The sequence below is a fragment of the Simochromis diagramma genome, unplaced genomic scaffold (genome assembly GCF_900408965.1).
Source record: "Simochromis diagramma unplaced genomic scaffold, fSimDia1.1 OVJJ01000348.1, whole genome shotgun sequence".
In the NCBI taxonomy this organism is placed as follows: Eukaryota; Metazoa; Chordata; class Actinopteri; order Cichliformes; family Cichlidae; genus Simochromis; species Simochromis diagramma.
This window is the reverse complement of record NW_024386755.1, coordinates 324825-343869: the sequence shown is the minus strand read 5'-3', so window position 1 is coordinate 343869 and position 19045 is coordinate 324825. Positions and strand designations below refer to the sequence as shown.

General features: G+C 40.7%; 1 protein-coding gene across 6 annotated transcripts in view; it reads left to right on the top strand.

The window, feature by feature from the left end:
- numbl (NUMB like endocytic adaptor protein) overlaps positions 1 to 19045 on the top strand; it is a 64781-nt gene that overhangs the window by 29570 nt on the left and 16166 nt on the right. For 3 of the 6 annotated variants that reach the window (XM_040024167.1, XM_040024165.1, XM_040024169.1), the window contains one exon: positions 15778 to 15928. In XM_040024167.1, the coding sequence (XP_039880101.1) occupies positions 15803 to 15928 (126 nt within the window). In that variant the 5' untranslated portion in view covers positions 15778 to 15802. The other 3 variants (XM_040024173.1, XM_040024159.1, XM_040024150.1) reach the window with 3 other exon arrangements.

Sequence of the window (19045 nt, the reverse complement as noted above, 5' to 3'; positions counted from 1 at the left end):
GTTTCTTTGAAATAGCTGAAAGTAGAAGAAGAATGTACAGAATATTTACTATATATTAAAGATCGACATTGCTGTTGTGTTGTCACTTATAAGTTTGTAGAGTACTATTTTGTGGCCAGCTGGAAGCATTTTGACCTTCACCCTTAAGCATACTCTGCTTCATTATAATCTCTTTTTACTCTAAATAGAAACATAGTTTACGTATTTTTATGCAAACATTATGTTGTCTTGAAGAAAACTTTAAACTTGTGATTAAGACTACAACCTCATTAGGAAGACGTTTATTAAAGGAAAAAAAGTATGTTAATTTTCCCATAGATTGTTTATAACCGTTTTATTGCATCAATAAAGCCGGACTTACCCCCTTCTGGTCCCAGGAAAGTATGCCGGTGTGTATTTCCTTTAAATACAGCATATGGCGTGAAAAAATCATTTTGATCCTTCATCTTGAGACTAACAACATAATAAAGCATTTGCAAGTTGACAAAGCACCTATTTTGTGCTTTAGCTTTGAACACTATGGGCCAAATGTGGCAAACATAGGATGAGTGCAAAAAAAAAAAAAATATACAGCTCATGTGTGTTGTTAATTTTACTGGTGTTGTTTTCTAAACTTGTGTGCAGTCAGTTCATTTCAATATGCAAACAAATATTTGCTATGAAATTGCCCACTAATGTTAGTGAGTTTTTGCAAGCTTCATATATTGTGACTTGAGATAGGACTCCTCCCACAAACGCATATGGAATACATGTCTTCTTTTTTTTTTAAATTTTGCTTTAAACACTAAAACCAATACATTAGTAAACCTTTCTTCTCTTGCATCACCGTGAAAATGTTTACATTTTTATCCTGATTAACTAAACTTTCTAAGTCCAATGTAAGTGTGCATATGATAAGCTTCGATTATGGTACTCTTTAAGAGTCACTCTGTGTAACTGACTGCTCTGAATTTGATGCACAGTTCTATATAAAGGTGACCTTAACAGCATATACTCTGGCTTCACATGACCCACAAACCTCCCAAAAATGCCAAACCTTGTGTCAGAACTGTAACAGTGCTTCTAAAATGAATTGCAGTATGGACAAGTTCTCACTGAAACACACTGTCTTAACATTCAAAACAGAAACACATCAGTGTTTCCTGATCCACATGTTTCTCCGGCTTTGCCAGTAAACATGTGCTGGGGAGTGGCTTGTGCGTTTCATCACTTTGCAAAGGGAGTTGAGGCTATCCCTAATCATCTGATGGGTACCCTGCCTGTTGTACAGCTGTGGCATATACCCTTCGACATCCAGTGCTGGAAAAACACGTGTCCAATAAAGACCCCTGTGGAAGCATACTATCAGGCTGGGTTCCAGTGCGCACACCCTCTCCTGATCCAGCTCCAGTGTCTTGTCCCCAGGCTCCAGCCCCAGTTCTCGCCCTCTCCCCCAGTGCACTCTTGACCAGTGCGCCCAGAGCAGATGGAGAGCAAAGAAAACTGTGTCACCACCCGCCATGTCTCGCTTAATCACCCCTCCCTTTTCCTTTTTCTCATTCCTCTCCCTCTCTTTCCATCCTCCCACTCTCTTCTTTCCTCACTCTCAGGATTTGGAGCGTCAAACATTGATTTGTCTTTATTTTTAGAACAGCTGTGAGCATACGTGTGTGTGTGCTGTATTTGTTTGTCCGCGTCTGTATGCCAGACGCTCATCCGCACCGTAGGTCGTGGGTAGTTTGATTGGTGTTTGGGTGCGCGGCGGCACACGAGTGTGAGAATGTGTTGGCGCTTTTTTTTCTCCAAGTTAATCCCTTAAGAAGAGGTGTGGTTCTCTGTCTCTCTCTCTCTCTCACTCCCCTCACTGCGCACTCGCCTCCACTCTGTCCCTCACTCTGAGCGCAATATCATCACATGCTCTCTAGCTCCTCTCGTCCTCTCATGTTTTCCTTGTTGCTGCCAGTCTGAGGGACGTCTTTCTCTCAGCTTGCCATCTCTCTGAATCTTCTCTCACTTGCTGTTGTTTGAAATGAGTTCCTGGGGCGAGATGGGGGAGGCCATTGAACTCAGGTGAGTCAGATACAGTGTAGGGGATGTGGTCCAACCTCGGGAAGGAACTGATTGATGGTATTCAGCGTACATGTGCGTTTTTGCTTTGCAGGGTATCTGTGAATACGTTTCACATTATTTTTCCTGCATATGTGTGTAATCGTGTATCTGGGTACATTCTGGATTCTAACTGGGTCAGCTGTTACTGTAGCAATCAGCACCTTGGACTGTTTTTCCTCAGCCTCACCTTGTTTTCTGTTCATCAGCTTGACCCTGACCCAGCTCTGTAGAGGTCAGCAAAGGATCTGTGTTTTTTCACAGCAGAGACAACTGTGTTTGCTGTTGTTGTTGTGTTTTTTGGCTATGGTTGTGTTTTCCGTCACTGCTAAACTGATAATAGGTCTAGTCTACCCTGCATCCACAGGGCTCATAGCGGCTAATAGCCTTAGCAGATGCATTAGCCCCCATGCCCATATGGAAGAGATTAAACCTGCTAAATTGATAGAAACGCCCAACATTTTATTTTTATTTGCACAGCGTTAGTGCCGGCACATAATTTCTGTGCACATATAGATCTGAGCATGCTCAGAAGTTCATGCATGGACACCTGCCATATACCCTTTGCCCAGAGCAAGATTTGTGTTAAATTCCCTCCCAAATTCAGCGCCTCTTCTCAGTTTCTCACTCCCATTCTCTCCCTGTCCTCATGATTAGATAATTGTGAGGCCAGCTCTCATGAATGTTGAGAACAAGGCATAAGAGTGAGAATGCCGCAAGTGACAGAGACCTGTGTGATGAGTGAAATGAGGACAAATTGAGGTGAGACACTCAACGTGAGGGTGATAACAAGAGGATGGGTGTGAAAGTGAAACTCAGGAGTGCTAACAAAGAAAAGAGCAGGGAGTGGATGTGAGGAAGAAGCTGGGGCAAAGCAGAATCATTCTGGAGAAAATGTACATTTGCTCCCTTTTTCTTTGGAAGAAGCAGGAGAGGAGAAAATATGGAGAGGATGACAGGGTTAAAAAGAAAGAAAGAAATAACAGACGTGAATGTGAATGCTTCACAGATGCCGCAGTGTTTTTTTTAGACACAGGTTAAAACTCAAAGACTATAAGGTTAATTCTGCTTTTACTGCGAGAGTTCAGAGTGTGTGAATGCAGCCAGAGCCACGCCAGGTCATTTGGCATTGTTCACTGACACAGGAGTCTGACGTATATTCTGCACAATTCAAGCACAAGGGTGGAGCTGGTAAGACCCTGAGACATTACTGCAGCAGTTCTTGCAAAAGTTATTTGGCTCGCTAGTGTTTGACTGATTTCCAGTTGTGCAAAATCTTTTGGTTCACAAAATCTGTCACTGCACTGTGAACACTAAACATTAACTTGTGTCGTATGTGAATTTAAGAAGGTAGGAAAACTTATGGACTTTGGGTTTAACATCTTGCGTGCAATTTGCCGAAGCCCCTGGGAGCAACTAAACTAATACTTACCTCTTCCTTAGTGAGAAGACAATAAACAGTCCTTTGGGTGTGTGGTTTTAGCTGCAGTACCTGAAAAGAATCTGCCATTCCTAGCTAGTGAGCTAGCACCGGCAACATCACTGATCCCTGGTACTTGCAGAGCACTTCATGTGCTGGGAAAACACTTATGGACTCAAAATATCGAGTGTAAGTAGTGTAGAAGCATGCTATTTAAAACACAGCATTAGGTCAAAGACTTTCATCGAGTTGCAGATTTGTATGCAATATGTCTCCTGCCTGCAGTATCTGCTGGTTATTCTACGATTTCCTTGGTTTGTAAATTTATTCTCTGACCCTAGAGATGAAAGTGGGCCGCGCACTTTGCTGTCACATCACAAGTGTAGTACAACCGATAAGCTGACCTGTGGCTCTGGCCTGAACTGATAGCAGGGAATACAAAGTGGAAACACAGCATGACAATATGATACTGGAGCATATTGACTAGACTGCTCCACTTCACGCCTGGGTGCGCTGTGTTTAGATTAGCACACACACACACACACACACACACACACACACACACACACACACACACACACACACACACACACACACTTTTTCTGTTACTGTTACAGACACACCCCAGGCGCAGAATCGTGACCACGCTTTTGGTACAGATGGAGACGCACAAAGATGCACTCATATAAGGTCATATAGAAGCACGCAGACAGGAACAAATACACATAAAGCTAGCCTGGTTTCTTTGCCTGCTGTTCCAAGGGCAGAAGGGGATTTGGATATTGTTATGTTAATCTGCCTCTCTTTTGTGCCTTGGAACCCATTCAGACACACACACACACGCGCTCACACACACACACTCACACACAGGTATGACAAGATTCAAGTATACACAGAAGGGTACTGGTACAAAAAAAAGGGGAGAGGAGGCAAGTCGCCTTGTACAAACACACACGCCAACACTGATATAGATAGTCCTCTCTCCAGGCTTAACTTGGGTGGGTGGGAATTGAAACAGAAACAGGAGGGGCAGGGACACAGCTTTGTGATTAGCCTGGAGGAAGAGGATAATAGGTGTGGGAGCTGCGTGTGCGTCTCCTGGTGATGAGGAGGTGTATGTGTATGTGCGTGCCTGAATGTACACGCACGTGCTTCTCTACGGCTTCGCACTCCCTCTGCAAAGGTAACAGAATGTAATTTAAAGTTTCCCAGTTCAACCCTATTTGCAGAAAGCAGTGGGAAGCAGGTAATTTTAATTTCAGGATGTTTTTTTTTTTTCTGACCTCCTCACCCACGACATCGATTGTTCCCCCACTTTTGTTAGTGCTTTATTATATAGCGGCAATGAAATTTGTTTTTCTTTCAGGGGAAGATTACATTTTCTTCCACTGACTTTATCTGATCTCAGACTTATTAGATTTTTGGCTTGAATAGGCGAACTGGGAACAGAAGAAAAATGGCATGTACATTTGAAAACTTTGTTTTCAAAATCAGAATCAGAATACTTTATTAATCTCTAAGGAAATTATGCATTTTTGTGTTTGCTTGTGGTTATGAGTAGTAGTAATAGGTAAACTGGGGGTAAGGAATTTCCCTTAAGAGTAGTGCATATTTAAATTGTTAGCATAACACAAAATAGTATATGTTACCATTATTTTGGCAGTGCTGTTACATATCATGCATCATGGAATCTTTGTAACACATTGTTTTTAAAAGGGTTTGTTTAAAGGGTTTCAATAACGTCCAATTCCTAAATCTATTTAACAAATGTAAATATATATATATATATATATATATTTTTTTTTAAAAAGGCGTGCAAGTGTAAAATAGCGTTAGCATAGAATTCAAGCTAACTAGCTAAATTTAGCTAATGCTACTTGGTGTAACACCTATTAGCTGTTGTATGTTTTACTTTCTTAGAACTCATTAGTGGTATGATAACTACTGATTACAATACTTATAAAATGGGGACAGTAAAATGTGTTTTACCTTGTCAGAGAAAACTCTGGAATGCTGCTTCCTGCTTCTATTCCTTTTCATAGTTCTCACAGAAATTTCACTCGAAGTAGGGGTGGGCGATATATCGAATATACTCAATGCCTCCCGAGTTTTTCCATGTTGTTAAAATGGCTCTATCGTAACCATCAGGTATTAATCGTCAGGAAAATATTAAGCTGTTAAGCATGCAATTCACTGTGAGATTTTTTTTTCTCCCACACACTGTGAATGCATCATTAATAGCCCCCTCCCAACTGGAATTTTTTGCTGCCTGGAGCTCTGCACTGATCATGCGTATTTATATACTACAAATGGGAAAACAGGCAAGAGTTGGAAGTTTCAGACAAGCGTAGATGTCGAACAAAATGCGGAAGCAAAACATGCCATAAATTTCAGTTTGTTTTAGTTTTTGTCATGAATTATAGCTCATATTTTTTGTTGCTATAATCTTTTGTTTGTCATCATTTTTGATGGTAGTACTGATTAGCATCTTTAGCTCACTGTCTGAAGGACAGCTCACCCGTCAGGCGTTAGTCTGTGTGTCTGCAATTCATAAGAATTGCTACTCCTCCTAGAGTATTGGTCAGATTTTAGTGAAACTTGCAGACAATGATCACCTAATGGATCTTCATTGAAACTGTGCTCAGTGACAACGTTCACATTCGTTATTTTATGGGCAATAACCTGTGAATTGAGCTACACTGATATCAGATTTATAAAAGCAACAAATGGTCATATTTTTTCACATTCCTTCTAGCAACATTATATTATATATTTAAAAAAACTATCTGCCCAAAATGCTGACTTTTATTAATTGAATTCCATGTAAATTTTTAATGTAATTTTGTTTGATACGTAGAATCTGGCCAAAGGAAATTTACTTTATCGATATACATTCAGTTTATAACGAGCACATCTTCCTTAAAGATCAAAGATTTAAATAAATTAAGCTTTGCTTTTAAATATTTCAGTTTCATTTTACTTTTATTTTTTAACATTTTTTTGAGAGTAAAAAATTATTCCTTAAGTGTACCTACATACCGCTTTGCTGTCTGTGACCTGGTAACATAGGAAGGTTGCTAAAGTCTATTGAAAGAAACACAAGCATGTGGACCATCGTATGTGGAGGAGAAAACAATGGTTAGAGGTCAAATACCTGGCCACAGATTTGACTGTAAACATCCATTATAGCTAGCTATACTTGGCTTGACTTTGATCGATTGCAGCTGTGGCACCTGTGTGCAGGTAGACTGTGTATGATTGATGTAGCTAATGTGATGTCACACATTGGTTTGAGGACTACTGTTTTGAAGCCTTCAATAACACACTTTTTTCCTGTCTGTGTCTTTTCTTAATGAAACTTTGATAACCTGCTTTATCATCAGTTTTACTCTAAATAGGATCATAATTCACTGAAGTGGAAGCCGTGTTGTATCAAAGAAAACTAGCACAAGTTGACATGATGAAGTTCATGAGGTCATCTGTCAAAGGAGAAGTAGCGTAATTTGCTCTTTGTTACAGTCTCAGTGGCAGCCGGTGAAGTCGTCCCTGCTCATAATTAGGCTATGTCCACACTAATGCGTTTTCTCTCCGTTTTGGCCTCCCGTCCACACGGAGACGGCGTATTCCCCGAAGGAAAACGCAGCGTTTTCAAAATGCTCTCAAAAACACATACATTTGAAGACGGTGCTTTTGCGTCGCAGTGTGGACAGCGAAAACTGAGACTTTCGAAATCGATGACACATGTTAGTCATATGATGCAGTCATGTGACCAATTAAAAATAGCGGAGGGAATTATACAGCCGTTGTTTTGTTTGCGTTCAGTTTTGACAGCCCTATTAAAGATTAATATCAGTCTGTACAGGCTTCAGATAGCTTTTCTTCAAATTCTTTAATTCTCACTCGCTTTTGTGACTTTGTGCTTTTGTGTTACTCGCAGCAGCAACTCCACCTCATTGTTAGTCCATTTAAAAAACTCGGTGCTTTTCCGCGACAGTTTCACGCATGCGCAGTACTGGAACGTAAGCGTTTTTGACCGTTTCAATGTGGACGCACAACTCTGTGAAAATGACTGAAAACGCTAGTGTGGACGCGGAGCGTTTTTTTTAGACGAAAACGCCGTTTTCAAATCTATCCGGGCTAGTGTGGACATAGCCTTTGGAAGGCATTACTTTTCACAACTGGCGCTTATGTGTTCGCATTGTTTTTCTGTGCAGTGAAAGACCTAGCGTCGACCTGATGTGTAGCTACATTTCTCGGGAGGTGCACGTCAGGTTGTGGTGTAGGGTTAAAATCGGGTTCTGTTTAGCAGAAGTATAGTTCATGTGTAACTTTCTGGCATATTGCCTCAATGTGAGAAATTAGTTTCAGTAAATCAGTTTAGATGAAAGAAAAATGAAAGAACTGATCCTGGGTCAGCTGGTTGAGTCACCTCCATCTACTACAAGTGCTTACCATCTCGATGAGAACCTGTTTCTCATGCTCTAATCACCCTTTGCTGCAATAGTGCCCTAAATTGTCACTTTGCTTTGAGTCACAGAGGGCCATTCAATTGCATTAACCAGGATGAGCATTCACTGTCTCGCTTTCACACGCACACTTGTGCACACTCTGTACATAATTATATTGGGACAGCTTTCAGTAAGGTCTCAAACTGCCCAGAACCCCCCTAAAAGATCATGTTGCATTAGAGGGTCAGAGGAAGGACAGGGTGTGTTTGTACGTCTACCAGTCGGAGTCAATCCAATTGGTGTCTGGTAAGCGTATCGACTTTATAACACACCACGCAAGCACACACTCACTCACACACTCTCACTCTTGCCTTCATATAATTCATCTAAGTTGTTCTCCACAGAGAAGTCATGGCTTATAGACTGCAGTGACAATTACAACATAATCAATATGGCCGAGATGATGGGTGGGGCGGAGCTAATCGCTGTAGCGATAACTGTTAGTTGTCGCCTGAAAATATGACTGATCTGTTATAGAAGGGGATACAGTAACCAGTATTGGATGTTTAGAGCTGATCCAGCTTTTTTAAGGGATTTAAGAATTGTATCTAAAATGATATACTGCAGGCCTTCTGATATATCCACACATTTCTATCACATTTGCAATTTTCTTGTTGAGTCAAATCCACTGAGAAAAGACTTGACCATGTGATTTCCTTTCACAAAAAATAAAAAAATTAAAATAAATCCAGTTATTCAGAGTTCATATGCTGGTGGGTATTGAATTATTTGCTGACAATGAAGTTAGACAGAGGTAGGATCTCTTCCCCGGCACAGTTTTCTCTTTCTTTGTTAGATTTTGTAAAATAATTAACCCTGCTCACAGTGCAGGTACACACTGAGGGGAATCTAAAGGCATGGGAATTGACTTCATAAATAATGCATTTTGAAGAGGAGAAAATCATTCAAGGACATGCCTGTACACTATATTACATGGTGTTATGAGCAGTATTAAGCAGGAGTACAGTGTGAGAAGCAGTGCATTAAAGAAAACTACTGTGGATTGCGGATTGGCCCTGAATTTCAATGACTGAGAGCTCTATGAACCCACTTTCTTTTTAAGACTTGGGCCTGGTTTATGGAGCAAACTGAGGCACGTGTGTGTGTGTGTGTGTGTGTGTGTGTGTGTGTGTGTGTGTGTGTGTGTGTGTGTGGAGGAGAGAAACAGTGAGAGGGAGATAGAGATGGAGACAATAGCCACAGTGGGTGCCAGGCTGATGGTTTAACACATGGCTCTGCTTCAGCTGCCACTGTACATCAGCCTGTACAAATTCCTAATCTCGACAGAAGGGAGCAGTTTTGATGCATTTAAACCTCCACGCTTACAGGAAAGCTGCCTCCACAGTGTATACAGCATTCCACTGATCTGTATCTGCTCTTCCCAGAGAGGCTCTGCTTTAGATTTGTTCGCAGTAACTACTACACCTTAGGGTATAAATGTTTCATATAGCTTCAGACGAGGGAGCGCAAACTCAGTTTGTACATTTTAAGTTTTTACAAGTGTTTGAGCTCTGATTCTTTCTTTTTCTGACAAGCGTTGCTGTTCTTTTTTCTCAGTTTTTGAAATGCAAAGACTTTGGGGATGTGAAAGTTTAAGTTTAAATATTTAATTTAGCAGTGTTATGATTAAAACCTAATATTTGGCCATTTTAAAACCCGATAATCTGATATGTATCGTCCGATTATTATTTTTTCAGACACATTCAAAAACAGATTTCCCTATTTATTCAATGACAGTCTGCGTAACTCTGCTTGGATCGGTTAGTTCTTGTGTGTGTGGTTTTTTTTGTGTGGTTTTTTTTTTAGTGTTCCTAGTTGCAGGGTGGCCTGGTGTACAAAATATGCATCGTAAACACTCTTTACTTTTTAAATTTCCCCTTATTGTTATAAATGGTGACACAAATAGATCAGCAAATAGCTAATAGCAGCTGGAAATACTGGCCAGGCTTTAGTTGTTGTAGTTTGTTGTCGAGGTGGGATCCAATGTTTGCGTTGGTTAAGAGGTCGCTAATGGGTCACCATGTCCAAGATTTCTGTAGTAACTAACTGCATTCAGGTAATACCCAGTTTAGCACAGAGAATGGTATTTTTGTGCATGTGAATGTGCAGGAATTCAAAGTATTACAAAGCAGTAAACTATTGGAGATTGTTTGCTCCATCTGACACAAATCCTGCAGGGAGGGAGTTGTTTCCAGGAAGTAACAAAGGCTTAGAGACACACAAAACACACTCTCTGTATCTGTATCCTTCTCCCTCATAAACATACATAGTCCTGCTTAGATTAATAAAACACTGCACTGCATCCTGTCCTGGGACAAACTTCAGTCTAAATACAAGTGCCCTGGTTTATGTCCGCTGCATCACACTCCTTTATACTTTAATCACACACACACACACACCACCTGTCACTTTCAGGGAGTATGAGACACCGAGAGACATACTTGGGGATAATAGTAATGGTAGTATGTGTCAGTGTCTCTATGTGGGTCACTCAGTGTCAGTGTGTGAAGTCTACAGGGACCACAAACTGGGTCAGTTTTTACTGCGTGTGTGCGCGTCGTGTCAGCATAATGTGCCTGCACCCGATGTGTTTGCTGATTTATGCAAACATTACCTATTAGGGTAATGTTTTCATTGTTTTGGTTTGGAGCAGAAAAGCTGGCTGCCGACCCAACACCACCATATTACAATTTCTTAGCAGAGAAATTCCTTTTCAAAGGTAAATACGTAGGACTTCAGCTGTGGGATAGTATCTGCACTTATTACACTTTATACTCTTTAACACTGAAGGGAATCGTGAAGGCAGGAAAACATTCTAAGCTCATAAACTTGAGAATGCTTGCATATTGCACAAACACTATGCTAATTATGCTGCAGTCACACTTGGGAAAACTAAATTATTACGAAAGTGTGCAATGCACTTGCGATATCTTTGCCGTTGATGTGGCTGCTCTGCAGATGGTGATCGTGTCTGCAAGCACTCACAGTCAGTTAGCATTTTCAGAGTCACTTTGGTGGATCAAGACGGTCATAAAACAGCGATAAGATGGAGTTCAGATGGAGCATGGTCATCTTCTTGGGGAACCAGTCTGTCGCTCCAACTACTTGTGAATCTGTCCCAAAAAATTTTACTGCAATATCCAGAAAACCGGTGCGAGTTTTCCTAATTGCAAGGAGGTTGCTGTCCTATTTTTACTCTAGTGTGACTGAGCCAATAGGATAACATGCATGAGCTGAACTTTGTAGGGACACATCTGTGTTTAGACTAAAAAATCGTAAGTAATATTCATGTTTTGTTGGCCGTGCTTAAAAAAAAGCAAGTTTAAAGAGTTATCAAAAATCCAACCATTATGCAGATCATTTCGAACTTATGTAACACAACTGACATGGCTGTTTGCAATTACAATGTGATTACTGAGTTTAGGACCAGTAATGTATGTGTTGTAATTTGTTAACCCACTGTGGAGGTTATAACCCACCCATCTTTTCAGAGTATAATACACTCTCGCTCCTGCATGCTGCTGTGGTAATAGAGACCTTTGATACTTTCCCATTCCACTATGACTTTAAAGTTGTGAGTCATACTCGCAGCTTTAGCGAAACACCTCAGCGTCTTATTTGCACAGCCAAAGAGCCAAAGCCGGACTTTAGTAGAGTGGGTACAGTGTGTCCAGATAAAGTGGTCAGCACTATGATGACTAAGCCAAGGCAATACTCTGTTACTGCACTCACAAAGATAAACACGCTTAAACACACACACACACACTGGAGACTTGCTCCACCTCTCTATGTCCATTCCTAGTTTCTTTGGAGCTCCACACACATATGGCTTTCCGTAATACGAGGTGGCAGTGAGTCATTGTGTGTGTGTGTGTGTGTGTGTGTGTGTGTGTGTGTGTGTGTGGTAACATCACCGCTCTCACCCCTACTCCCCTTCTTGTTTGAGCTGTGTTTTTCTTGAGCATCTGGTTGAGGAGATGTGTGAGGGAGGAGTATGTCCCATTTTGCCAAAATCTCTGGGCCGATGTTGAACACGGAACATCTGGATCAGGGAGGGACGTTACGTACGTGTGTGTGTGTGTGTGTGTGTGTGTGAAAGAGAGGCATTGTGCCAAAGAAATCAATCGGAGTCACATCTGGCAGGCACAAAACGCAGCTGGACGCACAAGCAGTCTTAACACAGATCATGTGTTGTTAATACAGAGGTGAGACAAATACAAGACATTTGTAATATACATATATTCGGGAACGTGCTGTTATTACTGATAATTATAGTAAATCCCACGCACGCATGCTGTTAATAACCACCAACCATCTCACAATTAAAATACCAACTTAAGCCGGAGCAAGATGTAAAAATTCTTTTCACCACATTTATTAGTCTGTACGTGTAGGCTAGCTCTTCACACTGAAGTCAGCCCTGTGAATCCTATTTCCTCACATTCGCATCGGCAGAGCTGCAGACGTTTAGCTTCGGGCTCGTTTTTGCGCCTGTCTCCGCATCTTTTTTGATCAAGAGGAGATCTGCAGTGTAAGTAACAGTTAAGAAGAAGGAATAGGGAGGACCAGAGTAGGAGGTCGGCTCGGGTGAAAGAAATTTCCACGACATAACATCATATGACCGTAAGTTGTCCTGCTTGCCATCTCCCCAACAATACATTCCAGATGGCTGCAAACTCAAACACTAAACTGGGAACAACTATGTGCTTTTTTGGCACCGGGCCCCTTGTTTGTGTAGGCTACACTGAAGTGCTTACGAGTTTTGCGTGGGTTCATAAAGGGAGTGGGATTTAATTTGTGCCATTGATTTATAGATTTATTTTGATGCTCGCCAACCCACCCCCTCTGTCTGGCTCTCATCTTTTTTTCCCCCTCACTGCAGATGGTTCTAGTTTTGCAGGGCTAGGTCACAGCTATGCAACGACTTCACCATTTCAATGTTTGGCAGTTTCACGGCCCTAATGTGTCTCTCTATCATTAAGTGTTTACTACCAGATAGTTTTGTTCATTTCACGCCACGGTGCACATCATGAGAAAGCCCATCAACCTGCGTTCACATGTATTTTCATTGTAGCCTGGATGAGTTCATTTAGTGCTTTGACTTAGATGAGAAAACTGATACCAATGAATATTATCTTTCCATTAAATAATTACAGCAAGCAGCAGGTTAGTGAACGCTAAAGTTACACTAGAGAAAACAATAGAGGGAGACCAAGGCGCAGCTAAAATTATTGCAGCTGTGTGGACTGAACTTCTCTTGAATCCAGAATAAGAAACATCCACTCATTATATGTGATGCTGCTGTATAAAATATGTGAAACCGCCGATGAAAACTTCATGTAGAAATTCAAAATGGAGAACTTCCTTCAGGGTCCAGGGCGTGGATCCAAGAGGAATTTTTTGTGTCTCATATGACACGTGTGTACCAAATTTTATATATGTGTTAAATTCGTATAGGGTTTGGAATTTTAAGGGACCAATAAAATAAGTCAATTCACTCGCGACCTAACACGAGCAACATTTCAAGAGTTTTCAATCATGTTTAGGTTCTCAAATATGCAGTTCATTTTTATATTTAATATAACTGAGCAGATACCCTACTTACCATTGGATAAGCAGTTGGGTTTTTTAAAAATGTATTTACTAATGCATTTTTAAAAAATCTGCATTATTGCTGGATGTTGCTCTCTCTGACTTTCGGCCCTCATGCTTGTAGTGTACTGACCTGTGAATCTGTTAAGCTACTCTGCTCCCACACAATTCCCTTTTTATTAAGACTAGACGATGGATGATGAACAGGATCATTTAGTGTGTTATAACTCCAATTTTCTCTCACCTCAGTACTTCATTCCTCTCTTTTCCCAGTAGTTTTATCTCATATTTTCAAAAACTTGTCCCAGTATCCTTGGTTCATTTCTGTGTCTCTCCCATGTGGTTTGCCATCGGATGCCAGTGCCATTCGCTCACTACTCCTCCCCCGCTTTCCCAGACCATATGAGGGTGTCCTGTATTCCTTACCCAGTACTTCCTTTACTGGGTCTGTTCATTTACAGGGTCCTTTTACTCATGCCAGACATGAGTTAAGCCACCCCAGCCCCCTTCTACCTCTGCTGTGAGGCGTTATGTAAAGCTCTGTAACCCCTTCGCTCACGCCCGTTCACACCTGCTGCAGCAGTGCTGGGGGCGTGCCAGGTGCCAGTCAGCTGGCACTTTTCCCACATATGAGCGGCACAAACCTCGACATGTGCGGCGAGCTGCAGATGGGCTTGTGGGTATGTTTTGTCTGTGTATGTGTGTATGAGTATCTACTCTTGGCAGATGGCACATGCCTCACATGCCAGACATGAGTAAAGCCACTTGAGCTGTTGCATTTGAATACTCTGCATTACACAGGGAGTGTGTGTGGTGCACAAGAATGGCGAATTGCAAACACACTTCCGGTACACCAGTCTTTGGCAGCATTACCATCAGGGTGGCAGCAATTATGAGAAGTGACGTGTCCGACTATATATTGAGTATAAATTTGGCCCCGTGGTGGTAGAGCTGAGAGAAGCGTTCTGCCCTTCAGTGTTGAGACCACCACTTTACATATGGACATCGTATGTCTTCAGTGTAAGATTAATGTGCTCTCTTACCCTGTAAAAGCTGGAATGCCGATTTATGGATCATCCAGATGGTAAGCGAATAAAACAAGCTCGATCTTTACTCTTATTAATCCAAGATATATGGACGAATACGACATGAGATAAGCATTTCTAATATATTGTTATCTTATAGTAATAATTTTATGCAAGCCTTTTTTTCTAGCACTCTTCCTGGTTTGATATTGCAGATTTACAAACTGGGCCTTGCTCGTGTATCTCTAAGCAGATCCCTTATACTGTGTAGAGAAAAGAGACCAGTTGTGTTCAGAGATTGAGGACAAGAAAAACAGAATAGACTGACTGCTTAGTCCAATTTGAAACTTTTGACTTGGACAACAAGGAAGCTGATGATGCAGTTAATTTAGTCAATAAAGACAAAGGACTCAAATGAGGAAAGAGGTGTTTTTATTGTACTTCAGATGTCCTGTTGAAGCTGGGATGTGAGTGTGGAGGAATGAAAACAGTAATTATTTTTTTAAAGCAGGTCATGTTTTGATGGCATCATGTTTCATTATGCTGGGAAATTAGCACGCGCTAAACAGGCCAGCGGGCTGAATGGTCTAATTAGGGAGCGGAGGGAGGATTGTTCACAGGAGGAGTGGAGAGCACACATGTGTGCTGATTAGCATGCGCTCAGCATTCTTGGTGTTTCTTCGAGAGATGAAAGCGTGCCCGGTGCTTTTGTGTTCATTAATGTTCTACCTGTGCGATTTGTACAGCCTGCGTCTGAATGGAGAATCAATGGAGCATTGTGATGGAAAGTGTTTGTGGCACTGATGTACTGACTGCCTTGTTAGAGATGATTATAACTTAATGAGCTCCAGCCAATCAACGAAATCATTCCCACTTCTCTCATAATACCATATGAAATACAGGACTCTGGTTTCTCTCAAGTGGCATTTCATTCAATTATAGTTTGGCACTTTTGCATTTAAATATTTTTTTAATGTGCCTGACTATTTAATTGCTATTAAATGAATGTAATTAAAAAAAAAATATTGTTCTGTGCTTGTGGTAATGACACTCAGGTGGTTGTCATTTTTCCTTTGTTGAGTACAGAGATACTCTATGGCCTTCCAGTTTTCCGCAACTAAACTTGCATCCCTTTCTGTGTCTGCAGTACCAGGGAGCACGTGACCCCGGAGATGAACAAGCTTCGTCAGAGCCTGAGGAGGAAGAAGCCCACCTATGTGCCAGAGGCCAGCAGACCGCATCAATGGCAGGCTGACGAGGAGGCTGTACGCAAGGGCAAATGCAACTTTGCTGTTCGGGTAAGTATCTACAGTTGATATTCAGTTAAGCTAAGCCTGATTAATTTATTTTTTTCTTTCTTTTAAGCTCCTAGGACCTGGCGTCCACATATGTGGACATCCCATTTTTGGTTGTCTATACCAAAGTACAAAATCTTGCTCTACAAGGGCCTGATATCCACTTATGAGGACATTAAGTATAATGTCCTCATATGGCCTCTGTTTCATCAAAATTTAAAACAAATATCCTCATATGTGGCTCGCATTTTTCTTAGAAACAAAAATTAGGTTAAAAAAAAAATCTGGTGGTTCTTTGTTTTTACATTCATCAGATCCCAGTATGCCCAAATATCAAAGAGAAATTAAAAATGCATACCATGAAAGAGTTTGGGTCTTAGGAGGTTAATGTTAAGTATGAAAAAGCAAGTGAGTTAAGACTATGAGATAATATTTAGGCAAGATCTTATGTGCTAGCAGTGATGCTGGCTAGTGGAGCTGCTCCGAGCGAGCCTCAACTAAAATAGCCTTATCACAAAAACACAAAATGAGATCACATTTTTACACAAACTGATTGCTGAACTAGACAAGATGGCACCGAATATGCCAGTAATATCAGCCATGTCCTAAATACTTTCAGCACAATCGAAAGCTATATTTACTCTCTTATAGATATCAGAGGGCGGGAAATTACCTAAAGAAAACAAAACCTTTTTTTAAAGTCAAGATGCAAACATGTTTATCTCTGTTATAATGTTGGGCTTTTAAGTGGCTATTTAATGAATTGCATTTTGCCTTTGCTTTGTTTTTAAGCCCTGGAGACTGGCCCTTATTAATAAGTAAAGTCAGTGCTGTATAAATGCATTCAGCAATAAAGGGTGCACAAGATTCTCACGTAATTATCACTTTATCTTAGCAGTGCGGTCTGTTAGTGTTAATGCAAAGCTAAGCTAGTTGTTTGCTGCCACCAGCTTTCTTGAAGTCTGAATATTATCTGAATTACAAAAACAAATAAATAAATAAATATATATATATATATATGACAGACATATATGACAGAAAAAAAGTGCTGTCAGTGTTAATCTCGTTAAAATGATGTTAACGCCATAACCGCATTAACGCGGCAAATCTCTGTTAGCGAGTTAACGCGGATTGTGCCTGGGCTGGACAGCGCTAATGCGTTGACGCCGTCCAGCCCCACGCACGAGATTAATGCTGACAGCACTAATAACAATAGCATAAATCCTATTATTTCTATTTTGTTCATATTATTACAGTACCTAAAGAAAGCAAATATACTTTTTAATGTAATGCCTATGGTTAGGCTGTGTGATACAATTCAGGATACTTTGGCTCTGACCTTTGATCTTTATAAGAACCATCAGTAGTAAAGCACTGATCCATATTCTACCTCAGTAGCTGAATGCCTCCCATGCCATAAATGCAAAAAAGGGCCGTCATTAATGGGCCAATTTACTGATAACAAGCTCCGTTCTGAGCATGTACTGTATGGCCATCCTTGAGAGCTAAAGTGATTTGTAGAAGGGCTGGAGAGAGAATGAGGGAGGGAGATGGAAGCCAGAGAAAGAGGAGTGACGATGAGGTAAGGTTATAGATTACAGAGAGCACAGGAAATGACAAGGTGAGGGATGAGGGCGCACAGAGGGTAAGGAGAGACATTTTCAGATTTGAAATGAGAGATAGATAGGACCAGATAAGATAAGTGAAAGGAAAGAAAGACCGCAGACTGAATGGACCAGGAGAGAAATACAAAGCAAAAAGATAAAGGCAACAAAGAAAGCTGAGAGTATAAGAAAAGGCTTCGTGTGGGGCTGAGGCTAATGGAAAACTGTTCTGATGGTAATGGTCCAAAGAGCTAGCGATGAGATGGGCACTGAAGTGGAGCTCAGAGCTTTAGCAAGAGATGTAAGCATAAAAGCCTCTGTCTCTTTATATGTTGTTTTTACCTCCATGCTCGCTCAGCCATCTTTTTTTTCCAGTGCTTTCTCAGTGTTTTTTAAATTCTAAATAAGTCACGAACTATTAATGCCTTTTCAAAAGCATTTGAACTGTAGCTACCAAAAGAATACGTGTCAGCTCAGCTCACTGCTGAAAGAAACATTGTTTTTGCAAACTAAAGACTGTGGGATAAAATGGCCCATTGGAAGATTTGCCTGGTGCCTCTCATACTTTACGTTATAGAACATATGAAGCTCTAGATAACCTTACTTATGTTTTGACTTCAATTTGTGTGTAATGGTCATCATTATTTTTATTTTTTCTCTAACAACACGTCTTATTTTAGTAATATATCCAGTTAGCAAGCTAGCAAAGTAAAATAACAGCTGCCAACTGTGATAGTGTAAGGCAGACCAAACTATGTTAGCTCAGCCATTGTGACATTAACAATATTAGCCTGTTTGACATTTTAAAAAGAGGGCAGACACCCCCTCTTTCACAGGTAACATTGACACTAATATAATTCCTGTTGTTTACTATCACAAAATAGTCAGAGTATTTGTTAAGGCAAGTCACAAAATCTAGCTCAGCTCATAGTAAATGGTACATGGACTGGTTCCTATATTGCACTTTTCTACTCTACTGGAGCACTCAAAGTGCTTTATACAACATGTCTAATTCACCCACTTTATTTAATATATAAGTGCTTTATATATAACAATCACACATTCATACTCTAGTGAATGCATCTGAGAGTAATTTTGAGGTTCAGCATTTTGCCCAAGGATACTTGGGGGGTTGGCGTAATAAGCAAATGCTTCAGCCAATACCTTTTGATTAGCCTTGTCTCATGCTTTCTTGCTTTGTGGTAGATCTTTGTTCTGTATTCATTGAGATATTTGAATGCTAATCAATAAAATCAAATCAAATCAATACTTTGACATGCAGACAGGGACCAAACCACCAACGTTCCAGTTAGTGGATGACCTGCTCTAATTCCTGATACCTGCCTAAACCATAGTCCTAATAACAATTGCTGATTTCAAGCCAGCCCACATCAGCTGATGCTTCAATTTATTGTTTGCTTTTGTCTTTTGGAAAGTCTCATAGAAGGCACTCCTTATAAGCTACTTTACATACATACCCTTGCTGCTTTCTCTGCAAGCCACTTTGCAACCTGCC